Source organism: Spironucleus salmonicida, chromosome 7 (genome assembly GCF_000497125.1).
Source record: "Spironucleus salmonicida strain ATCC 50377 chromosome 7, whole genome shotgun sequence".
NCBI lineage: Eukaryota > Fornicata > Diplomonadida > Hexamitidae > Spironucleus > Spironucleus salmonicida.
This window is the reverse complement of record NC_090602.1, coordinates 199902-225084: the sequence shown is the minus strand read 5'-3', so window position 1 is coordinate 225084 and position 25183 is coordinate 199902. Positions and strand designations below refer to the sequence as shown.

Genomic DNA, 25183 nt, shown 5'->3' with positions numbered 1-25183 from the left:
ATTTAAATCTCAATCAATTTTCATCAAATTTTTCTTTTGCAAACCAATTTGGATTCTCTTCTAGTCTTAGCCAGCTGAAATCTTTAACATCATTCCATCCATTTATATAATTTTCAGGTTTAAAAAATGAAATATTTTTACTATTTTCAATAACTGGACCATCAACATTTACCTAAATTTTAAGAAATTAGCAATCCGTTATTCTTAATTGATGACATGAACCTTTTATTGTACAGTTTGTAAGATTTTCTACAAATACAGCGCCGGAAATATTAAAGCTCAAAAACTGGCAGTTTTCACATTAAAAGAAGAATATTGTTTTTCTCTCAGTAAATATGAAAGTTGAATTCGAACAATTTCTTATTTTAATAATATTATCCTAAATTATCATATTATCTTAATCTTTAATGTTTTGTATCACATTTTAATCTATGCTCTCTATAGTTTAAACATTCTAAAATACTTTTTCCTATTCTAAATATTTTCTAGATGCAAACTCGAATTATTTTTAAGGAAGTTTAGCCTATTTTGCACTACGCAGCTATATTGCTGAAGTCTATGCTAATCTTTATGCCTAACGACGCTCGTATGCAGTTTAAATATCTGATATTTATCGTTAGAATTTTTGTAATTACAGAGCTGCTATAGATAATAAAGGCAACGGATCCTCGGATTTGTAAATCTCCCTTATCTATTACACAAAAACTTCTTAAAATTTTTATATCATCCTTGAACAAAAGTTATAAAATAATATTATATAAATTAAACTATATGATAATCTTAAAATTCTGTTTATTAATTTTGCTCAGATACTATTTATATATAATATATGTTAATTCTTAACTCAAATTGTGTGCATTCCTCTCTTAATTTTTATGGAAATCACACCGCCTTTAGCACCAATGCTAAATATGATATTATGTCTTTTGCATAAATTCATAATATGTAATTTAATTAGCGGCGAGTGGTCACTATGTAGCCCCCTACCAACTATCACATTGAATTTTATATTCCCTCTGCCATCATCCACGCGAATAACCAATTCGCAATATTTGTTTTTGAACAGTTCAATAGCATCTAAAACTTGATAACCATGCAAATCTAGTTCCACTTCTCTATTTACGAACTATTTTATCGGTTTGTCGTGATCGATAATTACGCAATTAGCTACATATTCGGTAGAGATAATATCTACATCTGGTTGATTTTCAGGTTCGATGAAGAAATTCGTTTCCCCTTGTCCTGCATATGCTGAAATAGCGTCATTAATATTCCAATCGTATTTTTGGAGCGCATATGTAGCCTCAGAAATAGGGAGGTTCATTACTTCTGCAAACTACTACGTAAGTAATTTGTAGTATTATACATCCTTTTTAACATGGTGCTCGTACTCCATTTGTTCGAAAAGATGCCTGTTAGAAATAATTGCTGGAAGAGTGTCTATATTTTCGAAACCTAGAAGGTCTATAAGTTAAGATTCTTGATCATCTGATTATAGAGCGTTTTAGATAGATATTATAAGGGATTATCTGTCCAGGTCTGTTTAAACTTTTTAGAGGAGTTATTCCATTTAAAAAAAGAGATATTAATAAATAATATAATAATGACTTATCATTCCAATTTTAATTGCTATTTAGTCCATTCATAGTCAGAATCTCTACCAGCTGCTTGGCACATTTTTTAATAGTCTTTAAGTCTTCCCATCCATGCATAATCTTTCTAATATTAAGGTGTACAGTCTTTAAGTTAGAACCTCTCAGAACCGTAGAAATACCTCAAATCTTAGTAATTATATGGTACAAATTCATTTCCTAACGAATCGCACATTTACTTGTGAAGATTATCAGCAAACTCCTAAACATCTTCCCCATTATACATGACAGGTTCTAAATAAGTAACTTTGACAGTGTTGCAAAAATTTTTCCCCAATTATTTACCAACCCATACTACACTTTGAGCTAACCATTCACAGTTGAAGTTAGTTTTATATCTAATAGTCATAGGCTATACATAATCACCTACACGTAAAATTCTAAAAGTTCCACTTCTTGGGCGAATCATAACGAGTTCCGGAGATATCGCTCCTTCCGAAAATACAGTCATTGGAGGCCAGTTAAGCTCAGAATCTCTTCTTTCTAACATTTTGGCAACGCAGTTTGAACCTGGGGTAAGAGATCTAGTAGCTACCATTTATGGCTTGCACACTGGATTCTCAATTACTTCTTTGTTAGCTATCATACATTCTGTGCCAATAGCACCTAAACAAAGAGCATCAATAAGGCCAGAGTGGTTACATATTTTAACAGCTATAATCTATGGCTTAAATGTTCGTTAGTCTTCTACTTTGAGAATAAACCCAGTAAAGAAAAGTGATGCTCTAATACAAATTCTATTGACTCTTACAAGAATGGCTCTTCTTTTCTATGGTAATGGTTTTGTTTCATCAGTACCGTAATTAATAATTAATGCGAACAAAGAATTAATAAGCATAAATAAAAAGCATAAAATAACTCTTATTGGCCAAAAAATAGGAGCAGTGATATAATTAAGTGGTAAGGTAATATATTTCTAGAAGAAATAAATATTTTTATGCTAATGTAAGCATGGATGATATGGCTTATATTCATAAGGAAATGGCTTAGTAAAAGGCACTGGTGTTTATGATGACGTCATTCGAAATTATCAAAATACTTATTAATTAATATTTATATTATAATACTTACATAAGTTTATTCATCATTTATTATATAGTTGACTAAATCTTAATTCACGATTAAATTCTACTATATTTTTAATTGGTTAATTATTATTGTATTAATATAAAGTGAATACTAAAAAATATAATTCTTATACAAGGTTTATCATTATAAAGTCTTATCGACGTGAATCTATTAAATATGCAGTATCATATCTATTTTAAGTACTTTTTAAATTCACAATAAGTATTAATTACTTATTAATAATAACTGGCTTAAGTAATAATAACTGATTAACTTATATATTATAGTCTATATGTTATGTTAAATAAGTTCTTCTTAACGTGTAAACGATAACAAAATGAATTATCTAATTTGTGTTAATATAATTTTATTCATCATTTACTAATAATTCAATAATAAAGGAAAGTTTATATTTTATGTTATTAATATTTAACGAACGAATAAGATATTAACTCTTATAGGTAGTATTAATTTGTATTCTTGAACATTTCGTATCAGCTATTTAAATATATAGATTCAAAACCGTCAATTTAATAATATTTTGGATACATTCCTTTGTTAATGTAATTAATATATTTGATATACAATATTTTTATTATCCACTCCACTAAAATGAACCCATATGATGATGAAAATTTTTAACCATAGAAATAAAAACAAATGTTATTTATGCCGAAATAAATAGCTAAAGAATCAACTTAATCTATTGATCAGCCTTCACATGTTGCTAAAAAACGCTAAAATCCTTTAGTTTTTAAATAAGTATAATAAATATAATAAGTATAAGGTCCAACTTTTACTGTAGATCAAGAATTAAAAGAGGCTAAATTAACAGGTAATTGCCCTTAGTAATTACCTTTCACAAACTCTGAATAACTTCCGTTAGCATCAATTTCGACATAGTATACTAAAAACTATTAGCCTCAGCGGTAAGTATAAGGCTAGTAAGATATTTAGCTTAAATAGAATATGATATTATAATTTCCAACCTTTCTACCATATTCAAAGAGTCCTTTTATCAGTATGACGAATGGCACTGCAGGTACACTCAGAAAGCATAAAAGTGGTAAGATGAGCATAAAGCTTAATAATGGTACCATTCTTAGAGTCTTTCCTGGATAAACAGTAGAGATGAGTTAGTAAGTGGTGCTGGTGGACAAAAATGAACATATCGTTTAAAAAGTTTGTGATGTTTAAGGAAAGTTAGTATGTTCTGTGGAATTTTGAGTGAAATAAAGTATCAATTCACTAAGATGGGTTCCATTCATTTACTAAAAATTGTATTGGTTCTGTATCTTTAAAAGTTAATAATGAAAACTTTGTTCCAAAAGTAATAATATATTTTAAACAAGTAACAACTTCTGGTAGAACATCCTCTTTTATTAGCGCCTTTTGATGATGAATATATGCATGGATAAAAATTCTTAACAGTCTTCTAAGCATCTCACTAGCTAGTTTACAAAATTTGATCGGAAAAACATCGCTAGGAGCCTGTGGAAATTTTGTGGACAAAGCATTCTCCACTGATTCTAGAACATTTGTAATATAAAGCTATGCTGAAAGTTATATTTAATTTGATTAGTCTACCCAAAAATACTCGACTGCATCTCCTGCATGCATAGATGGACATTGACAATTATTTTTTAAAACATTATTAAACAATTAAGCTTGAACATAAATTTATTGGATATTAAATGCAATCCATTCATCAGGATTTTCACCTTATGGCAATTAAATAAGTTATTCAAAATTAGTTTTTCCATTCATTTATATATAACTCATTATATTATATAATAACTTATAATAAACATCACCCTTTCAGCCTCTCTAACAACTCGTCTAATTCAGGATTTCTACCATCTAAATTCATAAACTATTCTAGTATATGTTATTCTATATCACACCCATTCTGTTTTATTTATTAGACAATTGTAGTTAGATGTACAAAATATTCACACTATAGTAAGTTAAACCTATCCAACTTAATTTAAATTCGTTACAATTTAAATAAAAATAGATCAATTAATTAAATATCTTAAATCATAATATCTATATAAAAATTAGTTGTCTACAGTATATTTAATTAAGTCTAATTTACAATATTTGGAATAAATTGTCCTAATAAAAACTAAACATATTATGTAATTTAATTCGAATTTAATTTATATGATGATATACAGAAAGATATTAATCGTATAACAATATCCATTTCGCCTTATGTAATATTTTTTATTTAAAATATATCTGATATCATATCTGATATAAATTCTTTATTGAATTCAAATTTATGTATAACAAAGCTTGTAAACTTCAAAATTTCAAATCTTTATTAAATATTAAACTAATAATAACTAATAATATTTTAGTAAGATGACTTAAAAACTTTTTCTATCCATTTTACTCTTACTGAAAGTTTTCTTAATACTTATATCATCAAAGGGCTTGCAATTTTATCATTGACTGCAAAAAATAACGCCTCTGCATATCCTGAACACTAAATTATATGTAAATAACCTAATTTTATAATTTTTAGCTAAAGGGATATATCCTATGATGATAAAATTTAATTTTATAAGTAACTAGGTGTTATTATTTCTTCAAATTTTGAAAATATAATGATATGGGTTATTTAACTTTTCTGTGCAATTTAAAGTAAATTGAATAAAAAAGCTAAACCTTACTATTAATTATTTTAGTAAACGATAGGAAATTCTTCAATAACATTCTACTAAAGGTAAAACTATGATCTTGAATAAACTATATGAGCATTAATTAAATCATAGTTTTTAGTTTTTATAATCAGCTCTAACTAAGAACTAAATGGCGTAAGCTGTATAGATTTTTCAGTTAATAATTATATTAAGACTGTAGTCTATATTGGCTAGATTTAATTATTTGACAAATCATTTATTACTTCATTTAAATATTCTTGACTCACAGTTAATTTATCGATATTCGTATTATTGCATTTTAAAAATAAATCATCTAATACGTTATCTGATTTTTTAGTCGCTAAAAATATTTTTCTCATTAAATATATCAATTTAATTATATATAATTTTATATAGTCATGGTAAATAATTCATAAATTATGTAACCATTTGCAATCTCATAACCAATAACTCCATTAACTAAAGATATCGAGTGTGCTTCGTCTATTATTATAAATAATCTTGCCGATACACCCCTTTTGTTGAAAATTTAAACATCTGATTCTAAACTTTCTTCTTCCCCGACAATATTTACTTTACTACCCAATGGAAGATAAAGAATATAATTATTATCAAAATAATTAAAATCTGCTCAAATTTGTGTCAAAGGATTCTTTGTTGAATCTTCTGAAGTTATCCTTAACGAAGTTGCTCCAGAGCTTCTTAAAGCATTTTATAATAGATTTCAAGACAAAGCTGTTAGTGAAAATACGTTCGTAGAATAACAAATGATAATCATATATGATGATAAATAAAAATATGATTAAAATAAGACTTCTGCAGATGATTATAATTAAAAAACAAAAACTTTATAAAATGATGTTAATTTTTCACAAGCAGCATTGGCTGAAGCTCAAACTTAATTGTAACAAAAGAAAATTCTTCTTGCAAGAGAATAAGCTGAGGTTACTATTTTAGAAAATTCGGAATAGTCATTAAAGATTTAGCTTAAACAAAAATAGAGATTTAAAGATTTTAAGGGTATAGGATATAGACATTTAGCCGCAGTATTATGTTTTATCTTTGGTTTTTCAACGGGCTTGAAGCTTAAAAGTAAACTAGACTGAAAATTTTCATTTAATTAATATTCACTCATTTCTTTATCAGAATCTTAATAAATGATTGAATCATTATATAGTTGTGTAAGTTAAATTATAGAATGACTTTATCTATATAAAATATACTTACTATGTACAAAACTTTCGATCTAGATGAGTTCTTACTAAAAGCACAAGATAATTAGATCTCATTGTAATAAGCGTTATAAAATCTAATATCAGTATATTTACGAAATAATCATATTTTAAAACTAAATTTATATTGATTTGGCGTTCCACAATCCCAAATTGACCTAAAATTTTATTGCTAGTTACTTTTTACGTGAATTGCTAGTCACATAAATATATTCCTTATTCTTTCCACGGATTTCTCCCCTTACTCATTCTCGTCTAGCTAATTTACTTTAATTTGCCATTCCAAAAAACGTAATAACACACAATTCTATATACTACTTAATATATAACCCCTCGAATTAAAATCATGCGAAACCCACATGCCGCCTACCAGAAAAAGAAGAATACAGAGTACGATCTACTACTTAACATGCACATCAACCCTCTACCGACTCTCGTGACGTAGCAAGAGCTAGCAGAAGCCGAACTAGCCGTGAAGCAAATTTCATCCAAATCGCCTCAGAAAGCCTCAAAATCGATGCAATACGCTGATGTGATGCGCCGAAACGCGCAGCTTACCTCAGAGCGCACTCAGCTCACCCAGGAGCTCGATAATTACAAAAAGACGATCTCTGCACAGCAGGCCCAAATTCACGAGCTAAAGCTGAAGCAGAGCCTCGTGAAAGAGCAATTTCAGACGACAAATTTCCAGTCCGAAAATTGCGAATTCCTGCAGTTGCGCAGCGAGCTGAACAATAAGCTTGAGGAGCTTAACGACCAGCAATTCGAACGGTAGCGCAAAATCGAAATGCAGATCCGGCAGGACTTCCAGCTCCAGCTTTTGGAACTGGAGCGGGACTGCTCGAAGCTCGTAATGGAGCGCGAGGAGCTGCTGAATGACCCGAAAAAACTTGACGAGGTGATCACGGAGACCGAGTTTTTGAAAAAACGCTGTGAGGACCTCCAACGAGATAATGGAAAATAAGGACAGGTTATATCTGTTCTGAATAACGCAATATCTGAAAATCGTACGATTCTGGAGGCTACGACGTTCAAACTAGCACGTGCACAGCGCAGCTTGACGGATTACGAGAGCAAAATTCGGCTTTATGAAGAAATGTTCGATTTGAAGAATTAAAACGATTTTGTTGGTTTTGAGGATGAAAAAATCGACATAGATGAACCTGTAGTGGTAGGAGGTGTTATTAGCAAGGTTAAGCGCTTAGAGGCTGAGAATTAAAGATTACAAAAAGCACTTAGTGAGGCACATAAAATGACGATCTCAGCCTAGCAATAAAGACTAAAGATATTATCTACTCCTATGCCAGTTAAATAATTATTGATGGATATTTTGAAAGAAATTAATACAGAAATCACGTAAAATACAGTTAAACAACAGGGAAAGTCGAATAAACTAGCAGCTAGTCTTAATTAATTAGCATTTAATGACTTAGATAGCAAATATATTTAACTTGAATTTACTGATATTTAAAAATAAAATCTATAAGAGAGTAAATTTAATATGTAGGATATTGAAAAAGTAAACAAAGAAAAAATATTGCTTAAATTATTAGAACATAAAAATATAGTTGAAATGACAGTTACAGCACTAGATGTAGAACAAAGTGTATTATTAAGTGGGAATTCTGATGTATTAAATTGGATTAGAACAAGTGTCGTGAAGTGAAATTTTCATTTTAATATTATATTATACATTATTTTTTCGTTTCACTCAAAATGGCTGAATAAAAACCTTACTTAGATGCGATATTTTACTATCAGCTACACCCAGAATGTCTTTAAAATTAAACTATTGATATACCAGTTTCAGTTATTGGGTAAGACTCAATGTATTCACCAGGATATCTATTATCAATGAATATTTACACTAGGAAATGCCTTGTAAAAGTCATTGTAAAAGATCTTCCACATCCACCAGTTAGTGGAACTTCGATGATTGGATAAAAGTAAAACCCCGACTTTGTTTACAAAGAAGTCAATATAAATTAAGTCACATTAATGAGAAATATACAGATAGAAGATTATGAGTACGAGTTGCCTGAAGTAACGGAATTACCTAACTTATAAATATTCTAAAACGCTAGTAAGGAGTAGGTAGAATATGCTAAATTTGCAGTTTCTTATCTTGAATCTTTAAAAGATGAGGAACATATTTTATCTCCGGATTTTTCTGATAAAACTACAGATACTCTGATTAAATGGGTACAAAGAGTTATTATTAGAAAAATAGGGGCTAGATTTGTATCTGAAGTTACCCCAATAAATAAAATTATAACAACAGAAATGCTTGATGAACGTAAATTTTTAAATTATCTTAATTAAAATGTCAAAACAGACTCTATTTACACTAAAATTTAATAGTTTGATTCAGAATTTTTTACACAGTGTAAGAATTCTTTATAGAATTCATTGATTTGTAAAAATTTTTATCATTTACAAGTAGTTATTTGGGGAAAATAATTTAAGTCTTTATTTAAAAGCGTAATGTAAAATTTTTTAGAATAAAAAGATAATACTGGGCAGATTTTATAGTTTTTATCATATTAAAAGGCGTAGTTACGTAAAGTAGAAAATGACTAAAGTCGTTTTATCACCAAATTACTTTGTAAGACAGAAGCTAATATAGTTAATTTTAGTAAAAAATTAACTAATATTTATAATGTAGATTAATTAAATTATTTTGTGTTACTGTTACTTTGTTTTAAATAAGAAATTATTCCGCTTATTATATAAACCGAGGCCTTAATATTTTCTGACTAACACAGTGTATAATATCAATTAGTTTAAAATATTATCAAATAAGTTATTTTTTCTGCATTTTCATTAATTGTAGAGCCAGCTTTATAATAAATGAATGTAATATTAACATCAAAAAGCCAATAAACTTCATTATGCACGCATTTATAGAAAATGATACCTATTCTTAGTGTTTTTGGTAACAAAAATTTTATTCTCTCATTATTTTCTAGACGATATGAAATTTCATAAGATTTTCTTGATTAAGATTATTTAGACAAATCCCTTCGTATTTGGGAATTAGAGTATAGTATTATTTATTATTGCTTTAACTGTATATAATTTGATTATGTTGATGAATTTAATTATATTAATCTCACTAACAATATTAATCTTAATTTCATTTTATTTGATTAATAGAATAAAATTTTATAGGTCATACCTACTTAAAATACATCCTAAGAAGTTTTTAGATAGCTTTAGAACCAATTTTCAGACAACACATTAATGTTAAAGCATTAAAATATTCAATTAGAACATAATAATATTTTAGAAAGTATTAATTAAATTTAATTTCAGATTGGTGTATATTTTCTCAAAGATAAGCTTTTAGCAGATTCTGTTATGATAGTTAAACTACAAGAATAATTAAATAATCTTGACGTCGTCTCTTAAAGCAAAATTCCACATTTAAATGCTCCGATTAAAAAAATATAAGAATTAAACTAATTTGCATTTAATAATATAAATTCTGATTAATTATTAATAAATTTTAACAACTTCATAGCATGGTTAGAAGAAATTAAAAATATATAAGATATTATTAAATAATCTTAAGGAATAGTTTTCAATATTTACTTCTATCAAATAGATATAACTTAATATTTATAAGAAATGCTAGAACTTTTAGATGAAATTCGTAATAATGTAAAATAGAAAATTTTAAGTTTCATTAGTAACTTTTCAGATCAAATAGTTAATGAATTAACATATATTAGAAAATTGTATTTCTTATGTCAAGAATCTCCTTCATATTTTAAACTTGGGTCTGAAATATAAACTTTTTTTTCTGGTATTAAGTTATTAACATTATATAATAGTTTAGAATAAGTAATATTATTAAACTATTAAACATTTTTTAGCGTTTTTTATTAAGAACTTCCATGGCCTGACGAATATATTGATAAAGTTTTTAAATAACTAGATAGTGTCTTTCTATTAATAAAAGAACTTTAAATTAAGTAGATTGAATTGAAAAACTATACACCAGACGTTTTATAAGTAATAAATTAAGTAGAAAATTGGATACATGATAGCAGTAAAAATTTAGAGATCATAGTTAATACAGTTATTTAAGGAGAAATAGTATAATAGTATATATCTTTATTTGATTAATCAAAACTTTTAAGTTTATTAACATTTTAAATTAAATAATTTGATTTCGATATAGATAAAAATGTAGAAAAATTATTATTATAGAGCATTGCTAAATGCACAGAGTTAAAAATATTTTCGGTTAATTATAGTAATAAGCAATTGCTTACTAGTCAAGTGCATTATGCTGAACATGAATAGTTTACATTTTTATAGTAGGCTTAGAATAATTTTAGATTGAAATCACATTTTTATGATACGATTAATACAATGGATGATTTTATGTATCATATTTAATTTATATTATTCGAACTTTCAGCAATATAAAATTGTACGTCAAGATGGAGATAATGGATTCTTTCAACTCTAAATGATGAAAATGCATAGTTTATAAATATATAGACATATGCCTCTCCATCATAATTATTATTAGCTCTATATCCATTAACAACTATAATAAATTCAAAATTTTATATAGAATAGTTAATAAATTGTAATATGATGGTGGTATAATTCCCTTCAGAATTTATAGTCTAACTTATTGAAAAGACAATTATGGCTATTAAAACAGTTAAATGTAGATCAATAGAAACGTATCATGTTTTGAGTAATAAAGCTGACTGGTTTAAAGCGGGTTATATAAAATCTTAACACAAAGCAACTGTGATAAAAGACTAAATTATTCTAACATTATCATATTCTGAATGGCTTTCGTATATTAACGAAGTTGAAGATTTTATAAGAATAAATATTGACAAAGTTGTGTTTTTATATTTTTTATAGGATCCTCATTTTGAAGCTCACCACTTTTAAAAATTTTAAAAAATTACGTAAATACCATTAGATAAATAACTGAATCAAAATATACAGTAGTTATTTAAAGTTATTGTTGAAAAACCAGATATTCTTGATGTAATTTTAATCTTAAGATAAAATGTTAGGATTGATTAAGATGCTAATGAAAAGTTGCAAGAAATTTTTAAACACATTAATAGTATTATTGTGACCAATATTTATACAGTTTAAACTAGTTAAATTTCTAATTAGAAAATTGTAGATAACAAGCTAGTATAACAACTTCGAGGAAATTCCAATATTATTGATATGTCTTCTCTTAACTACGTATAAATATCACCTATATATGCAGATAGCATATGTTCTGAAGTATTGGCTCAAATTAGTCTATATATTAATAATCTAGGCTTCTAAGGCAAACGAACAACCTAATGCGAAAATAGTTATGATATTATGTTTGAGTAATTATATTTAGATATTTATGATGCAATGTAGTCATCATCTTAAAATTAAGAATAACATGAGATGATTAAATAATGGAGATATAGTGCTAAAATAGAATCTAAATCAAGAGATATCGAGGCATTATCGTAAGTATTAAAAATGATACTTACATCTTTAAAATATTTACCTACAATGTTATATGATTTATTATTACTATATAATAATAATTAAATTATTCGTTATGTCAATCCTAGATTATAATTTTCTGTTTCTTTTATCACAGGGCAATAAGAGAAATAATTGATTCAATATGCTTATACCTGGAAATTATTATAATAGTAATATATTACTGTTTAACACGAGATTCCATTGTTAAAATTAATATATTAATAAGATTTTTGTGAAAAATTAACTCAATTGTATTAAAATATTTAGTAATTATACCATAGTATTCTTGATACACCATTTTCTAGTATAATTAATACATTTACACAAATAATTGAGAATAACAAATTTTAACAAATAATAATAAAAGAAGAGATTTTAAATAAGATAGAAATTATTCCACATTTTTATACCAAAGATGGTAATCTGCAAGTTTATTATAAGTATTTGACTCTAAATATGCCTTTTCATATTAAATTTTAAGAATTCACATAGAACAATAGAACATTCAACAATCCTTAGTTTTTATCATAGTATTATTATGGCGTAGAGACATTAATTTATGATTAAAATTAAATTTCAGGATTGTTACTAACAAAAAATTAATAATATAAATTTATTTAAAATATTCAATCGCCAGGTTTCAATTATCAAGTATTGGATGAGCTGGATAAGATTTGTAAGCAAACTCTTATTTCATAAGCTCTTCATGGTTGGGATTTGTTCAATATTGTTTATTTACGGTTTGTGGAATAAAAATAAAATTTAATAGGTTATTCAGCAAATCAAATAGAGCAAGATCTTTAAAATTCATTTTTCAGCATAACAGATCAGCACATTCTACAGATTGTTATTAATACACACTTTATTAATTATTATAGAGTAGCAATTAAAAATTTTAAAGTACAGATACAAATATAATTTTTAGACATCCAACTTTAATTTATTAATGATCTTTTGTTAAGGTATGCAGATTTTATTGAGGTTTAAAATTTATTAACTTTATATTTAACTTTATTTAAAAAGTTATTATCTGCATAAAATTTTTTATAATGGAAAAATAGTAGTTACAATGATAATATAACTGTCTAAATACTAGATGTGGACGACAAGAAGATATTTATATAAAATGTAAAATAAGAATATTCAATAGAATCTGGGTATGTTTTTGCAAATATGTTGCCTACTATTAATACATAGCTATAAGAAATACTCTCTTAAATATTTATTCTGTTTTCCAAACGTTAGTCGGTATTTTTACTAGGAGCAAAGTAATAAGGTATCAAAAATAAATAATTTTTGAACATCACTACGTTGCTATCACTTTAACTATAAAGACGGGTTTAAGAAGTTTTCTTTTCATCCACTAATTTCTAAGAATAATTTAAACTTATTGAAAAATACATACTTTGTGGTTCATTTGTTATTATCTACGGATTAATAACTTTAGATAATGATTAAGTATAAGAATTAGTGCATTTTACTAAAATGCTTACAACACAAACAGGATGTTGTAAATATCATTATATTTCTTAAGACATTACAAATATATCACTAAAGTAAAAAGGATTATTAGGCTCTATTTAGCAAAAAACACTTATGACGCGGCCCGTTTAGTTTACAGAAGTTGAGAATTTAGGAAATATTATCTTTTTTATTCCAGAATTATAATTCCAGTTTAATAATTAAAATTATCATTTCTCTACTTAGAGCTAGGAGTAATTTTAATCTACTTATGAAAAGATTCAAATTAAAGTAAATGAGTATAAATCTAAATCTGGCATCGTTTCTCATTAATAATTTTTAGAGCTATAATTAGATTAGAATATTAAAAAGTAAATATAGCGATTTTATTTGTCTGGTATTGTTGAATTATCATGTGACGATACATTATAAAGCTATAACTAGCTATCATAAGTATATGGAGCATCATTTTTTGATTTATCTTTAATACTGTTATAGTTTGATAAAGATTTTATTAAAATAAAGTTAGCTGATATTAGTAGAATACTTAACAGAGTTAATGATATAAATGATATATATTCTGTAGCATCAACATGTTGTGATTATATAATGAAGTTAAGTTAAAAAATACTTTCCAGTTAAGAAGATAATAACCTTATTTTTACTATGTTATCATATATTATTGCTTCTGTATTTGGTTTAGATTAGGTATAAGCCGCATAGCTTATGTCATAGGCAAGAGTATTTTACTAATATAATGAAGCAAGTTTACAATCTATAGGTATATAACGTTAGCATAATAAAGTGTATAATATTAAAACAAGCAATTTTGCAAATTATTATAATAACTATTTTGAAAAGAATTTAAATAGGGAAACATCATATAAAATTCATGTTATCCATGAGTTGCATCAAGTTTCTCTATAGTGTGCTTATGATATTATATTTATTAACGAAATATTATCAATAGATTCTCCATTAATGTTAATTTCATTTAATTAGACGTATTTAAAGAAATTTTTTACTTTATTATAAGTTATTTACTCAACAAAAATTATTTACATCTATGACTAAATTTCACTGTAATCATTTATTTAACAAAACTAATTTGAGATTATATAAAAATCTATTCTTCTATTCATTTATATTACAACTATATCTGATTTATTTACTATAATTGATACAATCTAATAATTATACTCTTAATCTTCTAGCAAAATTTAAGTCATTGTATCTATTGATTATTCAGTATATAAAGATGTCGGTCAGCAAGCTTAGTTATATATTTTTAATCATAAATTTATTTTAATTCCTACTTATTAATAATCTGTTTCAGATAAAAGACTATTTCTGTCCTAACTGTATATTAATAAATACTATTATAGCTAAATATTGGAAACTAAATTAGGATACCTTTGGCTAAAGGATTCAATTATTTCTGGTTCGGCCTCAGAATTATTAAGATAAGATTTTAAACTTAAGGCATTAGTTTCAGTTTAGAAAGATTAATATATGATGCGCTTAGAAAATAGAACAATGATACTTTAGTCATTTTTACATGGAATATATGCATATTTATTAGATACTATATTATAAGTCTTTGGTATAAACCCTAGTTTTGAGGAGGGAATATTAATAAGAAATCTTATTTTTATATATTTATAGAAAAATAATGTATGCAATGTTTAAAAACGTAATTAGTAGAATCAATTCTTGAATATTGCCAAGACAACTAACCAATAATTAAGTTATACAACTATTTAAAGAATATTGAATACAGATAATTAAAGTTTAAATATTGATACAATACAAAGATTGTAAATGGACTAATATTGTTAATCGGAATAATTATAAAATTAATATAGTTCATATCTATAAGATGAATTTGATTCTTAGCGATTATAAATTTAGAATGTATAATCTTCAATAGTTGATATTGGAGGATATGATCTTTAAAATTTAATAGAAAATCATGCTGAATATGAAAAATTAATAAAAACTACTAAAGACAAAGAATAGACACTAAACACATTATCCTAACAATATTTGTCTTCATTTTAGTAATTTGATGGATAAGGACTAAATGGCAGTATAAAATTTGAATTTTAAGATAAATTCTTATTTGAATATTATTTTAAACCTACAATACATGAAGACGCTTTTAAAAATATTTTTACACCTTTATTTGCTTCAATATGGAATACTATTTTATTGTTTTACATTAATATAACTCATGGAAATAAGTAGCATATTGTTTTCAATAAGCAATTTCTTACTACCATTTAACAAAAATTAGATTCAGTTATAAATATGATAATAACTGGAGAGCAATTAACTACAGAAATTTTAACAGTATTTGTACCAATAACTGCATTATTAGCATATGATTATATGGATTTATATCCAACACTTAACAAAGAAGTATTTAAAAATTTAAACTACAAAAATTTTTCACCATTACATAAAATAAATACTGGGCTAACATAAGAATAGCAATTAAGAATAATCAAGTTGTTTTATTAAAAAGCTGTTAAGGATATACCTCAAAAGATACCATCAATTTTTTCTTATTATCATTTTATAGATAATATAATTTTATTTAAAGAATATTAACTAGGTTAGGACATCCTCTAAAATTTAACAGATTAATATGAAAAAGACATTATTAATAATGTAGTAAGTTAAGTTTCATAGTAAATAGTGTCCTAGCGGTTGTCTTAATCAAATTTATAAAATAGCGATAGTATTATTGATTAGAATTTGCCTTTAAATGTAATATCTATTTAAAAACTTTCACATACCTAACTTTTTATTGATTAACATAGAGCATCATTTATTGTATTACTTGGAGCTTCTCTTATTTCTTCTATTACTATTTCTATAACCGGATCCTATTAGACAGGTAAGTCAACTTTACTAAATATAGCTAAATTGTTTATCAGAAATATGATAGATCCAGTAAGTATAAATTTATAAGAAGATATGCAAAATAATAACGTTATTTCATAAATATTGTCATCTATAACTTAAAAAATTGTTAGAAGAAATTATAAATGCTTATAATCGTCAAGATACCCTTCATCAGTCAGAACAGATAAAATTTCATCATTATATGATATAAATTCATCATGTGTCCTAGATTATTATTAATCTTTAGGCTTTCCAACTTTCCATTTTGATTCCAAATCTAAGAGTAATACAATTTCTTCAGATATTGTATTACTTTTAAGAGATCATATATTAAAATTCTCGTAAAAACTTCATGTATAAATCGATAATATTTAATAAAAATGTGAAGGTATTTCGTCTTTATCAGATTGTTGTTTTATAATTGAATGTGATAAAAATTCTCAATTAGTGTAACTTACCTCTATTTAATTACATGTTCCAATATTAGAAGAATAATACTATGTTAATTTGTTTAGTATTATTTTCCCATAGTATTCTCTGCAGTATATTAAATAGTTTGCTAATGGATTCATTATGCTTAAAAGTAGCTTTGATTTTGAATTTATGCATAATTTTTAGTTTATAGTTCTTCTTTTAACTAATTAAAGATATATTGTAAATAACTAAATTACAGATAACTTTAATATTTAGTAGTAAACTACTTCAGTAAATGATAATGTTTCCATACTTTTATTATAAAATTAATCAATATAATAAAGTATTTTGGATGCATAAGACAATATGATATGCACATTGTCTGTACACTCTTTATTCAATGTATTTTCTTAGGTACTAGATCAGTCAAGTCTTTAACATGTATTAGAACGATTAGCAACTTTGGATATTTTAGGATATTTGAATGATATTATTGTTGACGGAGAAACAATCGATAATCCTTGGTAAGATTGTTAAATTGTTATTGACTAGGATTTCAAGCTTAAATCTTCTTGGGAAACTTATATTTATAATTCTTCTATATTTAACCACTTCATTTAAAACGAAGTTCCTACATTTTTACGTTATACAGACTCACTTATAGCATAATCAACTAAACACTTTCCCATAAGCTAAATTGAATCATTGTTAGATAGTGAAACTTTGATTGGATTAGGATATTCCCAAATAAATTAATAATATTTTATCAATATTATGAAAATTTATCAAAATCTTAACTATGACTCTAGCTTAACTATTTCTATAGTTAAGAAAATTGTAAATTTATTATTCAATAAAGAAGTAAATTAAGCCTAACTTTCATCTTTTCTTTCTTATGGAATAGAGATTACTGATAGCAATAGTCTTTCAGGTATATGTTCTGAAAATGATTCCTAAAAGCAAAGATATTGTATTGTGTAGTAGTCAGTTAAGTTTGCTTCATTAATTTGTAAGTTTATATATGATCAAGATAAAGCACATGATATAGATTAGTAATTTGATTAACTATATCAATAAGATTTAGAATTATTTGGAATTCAAGATGACGTAGAATAAGATCAAGAAACAACAATTGGAGGATTGCCTTATTCTACTTCTTATATTTCACGAATATTTTATGATAAAATAAATATTTTACATTATTCATCTTAAACTAATGATTAAATAACATAGTTATTAAAAGTTATAATAAATTCAGACATTATACATGAATCTCAAATATAATTATAATATCCAGTTATTAATGAGACATAATAAGGTAATTCTAACGAAGGTTCTGATTATAGTACATCTGTATCAGATAGATCATCTTAAGTCTCCTCATAATCTAGTATTAAATAAAAGATCAGAGCTAGATTCTTTACACAAGCAGATTAGGAAATAAAGGACAAAGTTGTTCATATAGTTGACGTATCTGCTATTTAAAACTAAATATTGACGGATTCTAAGACCAATTTATAAGGGAAAGGCTTTAATATTACAAATTATATTATAGATATTATAGGAAAATATAGAAAAACAAATAAATTTACGGACTAATAACTAGACTTAGTATAGATATTCATGATTTTAAGAATTTCTGTTGGTATGTGTCTTGGTATTAGGCCTGATATAGTTGTTGCAGAAAACTATGATGATGAAGTTCCTGAACTATTTGCACACATTAAAATTAACTCTAAATTAACATCTCTTTTCCCATCAAAAATAATATCAAATGGAAGATTTTTATCTTCTCTTCCAATTAAATGTACCAACTGGGATGAAATGAGTTAAAAATATATATCATAAAAAAGAAATAAGCGATCTAAAAGTAAATTATAGTTATTAGATGATATGACAATGATGCCATTAGAATGTATACTTTTAATAGACAGTTTTACTTTAAACTACAAAATAAATAGTAATTTTACTATAAAAGATATTTTGACTAGGCTATTAAATCCAATGAATATTGTTTAAAATTTATTTACTATTGAAGAATTATAATGCCTTACTATGTTAATTTGTCATAATTACTAGATTGAATCAATTGTCCATTATAAAATGATAAGTAGTATATTAGCATCTAATCTATCAATTATTGAAATCAACAATACACCTAAATTATAATCTGTTTATAAGGATATTGAGTCTATAAATTTACCTGTATTTTAAGTAAATTAATTCTAAAAACATAAAATTCATGATAAAAGCAAGGTTTTCAAATCTTTCTTACAAAGTGAAAAGTCATTAAAGCCTATCTTATTAAAAGTATAGAAACAACATGAACGTTAATATTATTCTAATTTATTAACTTAGAAAAGGAATTCGTTATACGATATATATCTTTTGAGTGGTTGTAAAAAACCAGAAAAAATGTAATATAAAGCAATCCATTTCAATTTTTCAGTATTTGAGTAGGATTTAATATATTCTTAGACAGCTGTTTATAAAGAATTTAGTAAATATAATAAGTCACCTGTTATTAATTTCATTAAATTTACAGAAATATGTGTAAGTTTATCTCACTAAATTCTAAGTAAGTTATATATCTTAGACTTTGTATACGAAAAAACTTAAAATATGCTTGGACTATATGAGAGACTAGCGGAACCTGCAAAATAAGAATTCAGATAACTATAAATACAAGAAATATCTATCAGTTATTTCTAAGGAATAATTAATAAATTATTGTCAAAAATATATTCTTAATCTGTTTAAGATGGTATACCTTTAACAGCAGATTAACAAAGAGTATAAGCTTCAGTGGCGGAGGCTGTTATGATGCGAGACTTTTTTAAATCGACGCTTTCTATAATTTCGTAAGAAATAATGTCTTAATAAGTTTCACTTAAATCATTAGCAATAGATGTGGTCGGAGCTGTAAGCTTCCTAATATTTGGGCTTAATGATAATTTGGATGATTAATAATTTTTATAAGCGATTCATACAGGTTCATATGGAGATTTAGGTGCTCATCTTACCAAAATCTATAATAATTTAGATACATTTTATGATAAATTTAACTTTTAATACTTACTCATACTTTAATTCTATGGATTTAATGTTAGACATTCAGAATAACTATATAAGGATAGAGTTATATCAACAAAATTATTATAATCAGATACAGTTATAATTGGAAATAACACGTTAACAGGAGGTAAGTTTATGATGTTAAATAATATTATTGAATAACTTAAACCTGATTGGCCTATTTTACCTGTGATTCAATATTATAATTTCCCTTGGTAAATAGGTGATCCATATTACTGTATTCTTTAATCAGCACTCCTTAACTATAATATAGGAATAAGCATTTAATTTATTGATGATAAATTAGCTAGAGCAGCTGGATTATGTATAGCTTCTTAGTTTTATAACATAACATCATAAAATATTGTAACACAATTAATTAGTGGTAAAGATTATGATCACTAGGTTGTTCATTAATTCGTGGAAAAGTTATAATCATTAGTAGTAATTATTAATATATGTGATCCTTTAGGAATTTCATTATAAAAATTAAAATCAGCGATTCTTGATTAAAAAGTTATTGTATTTAATAGTTTTAGAACCAAAAATGTAAATATTAAATTATTGTATTTTGTTAGGAAATTAATATTATAAAAAATTTCACCGCAAACTAAGTATTAGAATAAAATTATTATAGGGCCTCTTAGATTAACCAGTCAAATACCATTAAAAGATATTCCTATAGTTTTAGGATTCGATAGTAAAGATAATATTCACGATATCTTAAAATAACTCGATTTATATTAAGTTAGTTTAATAGATAATTCATCTATTTAGTGTTTAAACATATCTGAGTAGTAATAAGGATCTAATTAATAGTATACTATTTGTGAAAACCTAGTAACTGAAGTTTTTGGCCCAATTTATAATGATAGATACTCTAAAGAATAAATTAGGGTTGCTAAGACCCAAATTCTTATTTCTATCAATGCTTTACATAAACTATACATGACATACTTTAAGGCTAATATTTTTGCTAAACTTGATAAATTAACAATAGAATATAATAAAGATACCTTTGAAGTAGCCAAAATTTAAACTGACCACATTATAGTTGTTATTTAGGAAATCTCTGTTTTTATGTAAAGTAATAAAGCATAAAGTAAAATGTTGGATGTTTTATTCAAATCTGTAAAAACATTTAGTAAGTCTAGATTTTAATTAGTTACCTTAATTGATCTTGATTAGTATATTGATGAAGTAAATGGTGAATTTGAACTTTTATGTTTATCAAAATAATTGATAAAGAAGTCAATATATGATAATTTACTAGTTGTATCATAAAGTATCTAATCATTCTAGTATGTTATATCGTAATTATAAATAATATAAACTCCATTGGCTAATTTTACGTCCTCAGAATTTATGAGTTTGCTTATATAATAAATTAGGTAATAATTAATACTTTTTAAAGAAAAAATTATCAGTTAACTATCTACTGTAACTAGAGAATTATCTGACAAAGAATAAAAATAATATGATGTTCAGATATTTGTAGATATTTATCCACTATTTTATCTTGCTAAAAATCAGCCTAACGATATTATTATTTTTATTGCTAGCTGTGCCCTAAGCGTTATATCTACCAGATTATCATTAATGGTTCCATAAGACGTCCTTTCTTCATTATGGTTAATTGCATATAATATTATATTTGGAGTGTCTGGATTATTATCCATCGATAGCATACGCGCTTAATATTTCGATATATCGTTGATTAATAGCATTTTTACTAACAAATATTAAGACTATGCAAAAATGGTTTGTGCTTAAGCTTTATCTTTGTCATTTAATCCTAATAATATTTTTTCAATATAAAAAATGTATTCCAGCTAATAAATACATAAATAACTTAAAAAGATACAGAATATTAAACAAGTTATTCCAGAATTATGTAGAATGTCATCATAATTATAATATTCCTGGATTACTATGCAAGCTTTATCTAGGTACAATAAACTAATGAAAAATACAATGCAATTCTTTTTAAAAAATACGGCAACATTTGTTAATTTATCGAAGGTTAAAAGTCCATTATTATCAATGATTAGAGGATTTTCCATGAAAAATCCTTAATGGCTAAACAAAATATTGACGAAATCTGAAGAACATCGATGGTTATTTGACTAATTATATAAAACAGCAGAACATACATAGGTACAAGTTCCACCAAAAGGATTTAATATAAATGAGTATCCATCATATCATGCAATGTTCTTAATTTCTTCGGTTTTGAAGCCAGAAAATATTATTCATGAGATTGAGACTTTATCAACTTTAATATCAGGAAGTACCGGTGGATCCCCATTTTAATTAGTCAATAGCCTTCTTCCAAGTGTAGAGAAATAAGCATCAGGTATTTGTAATAATTAATATGTTGCTAATCATGATGACCTAATAACTTGCTTTACTAAACCTTTTCACTACTTCAAAAATATACTATAATTTGATGAGCAGTTCTCTATTAGTACTATTTTAGACCCTGTAATTTATCAAATATGTTAATAAATAATTTCTATTTTAAACAAATCAGCTAAAGATAATATTTCGTTTGGAGTTATTTTTTACGATCAATATTTCCATATATCAAAACTTATTTAGAATGTTATGATAAATTTATAAGAATTTAGAAAATTTGAGTATATTATATCTGATGAAGAAATTACTGATGATAATATCTTATAAATTACGTTAATAGATGTTTTTACATTTAATACTCAAATTTAAAATATAACAAATAATGTTTTGTAAGCCAAAATATCATAAACAAAATTACATCCTTGGATTATATTAATTCCATCTTGTTTATATGCTGAATACTACACATCTTCAATTAATAGATAATTATCTTAGTCTTATATTTCAAATTGGACAAATAGTTTATATTCATTGATGAATATTATTGATCCAATATTCTGTTATTTGTAAAGACCTTCTAATCCATTATAGTCATTTTAACATATTTTTACAATCATTATTCAATCATTTTATAAGTTCAGTCCATCCCCCTACAATATTAGATTAACCGATAAAGAATCATTATTAACTTTAGTTCTATCAATGTCATTATAAGACAGTTAAATTGAGTCAGATTAACCTATATTTAATCATTTTGAAGATGTAGCTAAAAATTGGTTTTAGGTAAATTATCTTAGTTACAATATAATAGAAACTACTTCTTGGAAATTTTCTAGATACATCTCCATGGAATAACTAGATTTTGATGAAAGCTAAAAATAGCTTGTTAATTTAGACTTGTCAATAATAAATATTTTACCATAGCAACTAGTTTCTTCTGTTAATGAATAAAGAACTATATCACTTAATAGTAATGATGCTGTATTTTAAATTTAAAACGATAAAGGAAATTATTCTGACGACGAAGGGGACGACGTAGATAATCCAGAGTTTATGGATGAAGATAGTTTCTCTAAATCCTCTATTTCAAATATGTCAAGTTCAGTAGAATAGTCAAGCTAAATTACAGGTTAAGAGTCCTCAGATGGGTCAACAAATATGTAATGCTTAACTAATGAGCCTAAATAAAAAGTAAAGGTATAAAAACCTCAAAAAATCATATTTGATGATTATAATGTGTTAATTAATGCTCTTTAAAACTTTAAGGACCCATTTATTAACGTGTTAGATCCTGAAAAAATGCATGATTCAGTTTACGCTACGCTAAATTAGTAAAACCGATCAATAGTCTTAATCGATAATATTTTTGAAACTCTATAATTTTCAACTTCGAACATCTCAATATCTGAAATTTTATAAAAGCTGAAGCATCTTAATACACTAATTTCAATCCAATCTCCAGATCAAGTTACAAGAACTCAGCTTCGATGTGCCCTAAATATCCCACTTCCAGAAAGACTATCACGAGCATTCTTATCATGTAGAGAATCTAGAATACTCTAAACATAGAATCTCCTGAAAAGAACTGAGTAGAATTTTGTAAACAGTGACGAACTGTCTCGGATGTTCCCAAGCTAACTTGCTATCTTCTTCAAATCACTTAATTAGCAGTAAAACCCGCTCTATTTTACGAATTTCTAACAGCCTTACCACTTCTTTTAGACTATTTTCCAGTCCTAATTAGAAGTTGTGGGATAGCAAACGTACTTTCATTCTCTGGAAAATATTTGGAAAATTAACGGTCAAATTGCAATTTTCGAGCTAGGTAATATATTGAATTTTCAGCGCATTTTGCACTCTCTAAAAACAGTAATTCCACTATAGTTTACTCGAGTAATTGGCCTTTTAAAACGACCAAAATCGTAGCTTATTTTATAGAAAAACGGTGATCTGGTGGAATCGAGCTTAGGGGTCTTCAGTATCGAAGTGACAAACTTGCAACTTTTTGGAGCGAGTTTTGACCCTATTTTGGGTGAGTTGGTAAACTACAGTACTGCCGATCTGTAAGGTTTCGAGGAGGAGTTTTCTGTATATTTTGCTGTAGTAACAACTGAAAATTTAGGAGAATTGGAAGGTTAAAGTTGGAAAAATTGCACAGCTGTGAGCCGCAAGTACGTACCTATTCCAGTCAGATGTGGTGGAATTTGTAAACCAATTGTTTTAGTTGAAAATTCCGGTAAATTTGCAGCTGAAGAGATTTTGAGACTCGGTGCATTTTTTGGAGTGGGAGCATTATGATCGTGATTATTACGTTTTATACTTATAATCTATATTTCGTATCTCTAAGGAGTGCACCTTGGCAAGAAATAAAGAAGGCGAAATAAATATAATATCAAGTCATGAGAAGTCACTAATTAAATAAAACCTGCAGTTACTAAAATAGTTAACAAATAAGATGAATCAATGATGGATAATTATTTTCTATTTTAATAATTTTTTGTATGAAAATACTAAATATAAGTGATAGTGAAATAAATTAAATAATATGAAGACCATTTATATATTTAATTTTTCATGCTTAGTATTATTAGTTCCTATTGGATGTTGAAGATTACTCCTCTGAAAGCTTTACATAAGAAGTAAATATAAAAGTTATAATAAATTTTTAATACTAACATGCTTACATGTTTGTTTGGTAACAAATGTATTACAGTTATTTGAATCTTCTTTGTATTATCCTGAATCATAAAATAATATTGAAGAATATTGAATTTTACTCTTAATATATTTATACTAGTCTACTGATTTGTTATTAAAATTATAT

At 25.9% G+C, this 25183-nt stretch overlaps 8 protein-coding genes across 8 annotated transcripts; 4 read left to right on the top strand and 4 right to left on the bottom strand. All coding sequences in view use genetic code 6, as the record gives it.

Moving 5' to 3' along the window:
- Window positions 1–13: 13 nt before the first annotated feature.
- On the bottom strand, window positions 14–727 carry SS50377_26811 (Tubulin specific chaperone C; the record flags this gene model as incomplete). The annotated part of the gene is made up of 1 exon (XM_067910617.1): window positions 14–727. One exon carries the CDS (start codon window positions 725–727, stop codon window positions 14–16), a length of 714 nt encoding a protein of 237 aa, XP_067761304.1.
- Window positions 728–844: 117 nt separating this feature from the next.
- On the bottom strand, window positions 845–1570 carry SS50377_26810 (uncharacterized protein; the record flags this gene model as incomplete). Its single annotated transcript, XM_067910616.1, has 1 exon — window positions 845–1570. The coding sequence occupies one exon, from the start codon at window positions 1568–1570 to the stop codon at window positions 845–847; it is 726 nt and encodes a 241-aa protein (XP_067761303.1).
- A 41-nt stretch (window positions 1571–1611) lies between these two features.
- SS50377_26809 (Lysophospholipid acyltransferase) lies at window positions 1612–2673 on the bottom strand (the record flags this gene model as incomplete). Its single annotated transcript, XM_067910615.1, has 1 exon — window positions 1612–2673. The coding sequence occupies one exon, from the start codon at window positions 2671–2673 to the stop codon at window positions 1612–1614; it is 1062 nt and encodes a 353-aa protein (XP_067761302.1).
- A 659-nt stretch (window positions 2674–3332) lies between these two features.
- On the top strand, window positions 3333–3947 carry SS50377_26808 (RNA polymerase III RPC4 family protein; the record flags this gene model as incomplete). The annotated part of the gene is made up of 1 exon (XM_067910614.1): window positions 3333–3947. The coding sequence occupies one exon, from the start codon at window positions 3333–3335 to the stop codon at window positions 3945–3947; it is 615 nt and encodes a 204-aa protein (XP_067761301.1).
- An 18-nt stretch (window positions 3948–3965) lies between these two features.
- Window positions 3966–4487, bottom strand: SS50377_26807 (Mob1/phocein family protein; the record flags this gene model as incomplete). Its single annotated transcript, XM_067910613.1, has 1 exon — window positions 3966–4487. One exon carries the CDS (start codon window positions 4485–4487, stop codon window positions 3966–3968), a length of 522 nt encoding a protein of 173 aa, XP_067761300.1.
- Window positions 4488–5790: 1303 nt separating this feature from the next.
- On the top strand, window positions 5791–6498 carry SS50377_26806 (uncharacterized protein; the record flags this gene model as incomplete). The annotated part of the gene is made up of 1 exon (XM_067910612.1): window positions 5791–6498. The coding sequence occupies one exon, from the start codon at window positions 5791–5793 to the stop codon at window positions 6496–6498; it is 708 nt and encodes a 235-aa protein (XP_067761299.1).
- A 472-nt stretch (window positions 6499–6970) lies between these two features.
- SS50377_26805 (uncharacterized protein) lies at window positions 6971–8290 on the top strand (the record flags this gene model as incomplete). The annotated part of the gene is made up of 1 exon (XM_067910611.1): window positions 6971–8290. One exon carries the CDS (start codon window positions 6971–6973, stop codon window positions 8288–8290), a length of 1320 nt encoding a protein of 439 aa, XP_067761298.1.
- Window positions 8291–8340: 50 nt separating this feature from the next.
- Window positions 8341–24657, top strand: SS50377_26804 (uncharacterized protein; the record flags this gene model as incomplete). The annotated part of the gene is made up of 1 exon (XM_067910610.1): window positions 8341–24657. One exon carries the CDS (start codon window positions 8341–8343, stop codon window positions 24655–24657), a length of 16317 nt encoding a protein of 5438 aa, XP_067761297.1.
- Between the last annotated feature and the right edge of the window lie 526 nt (window positions 24658–25183).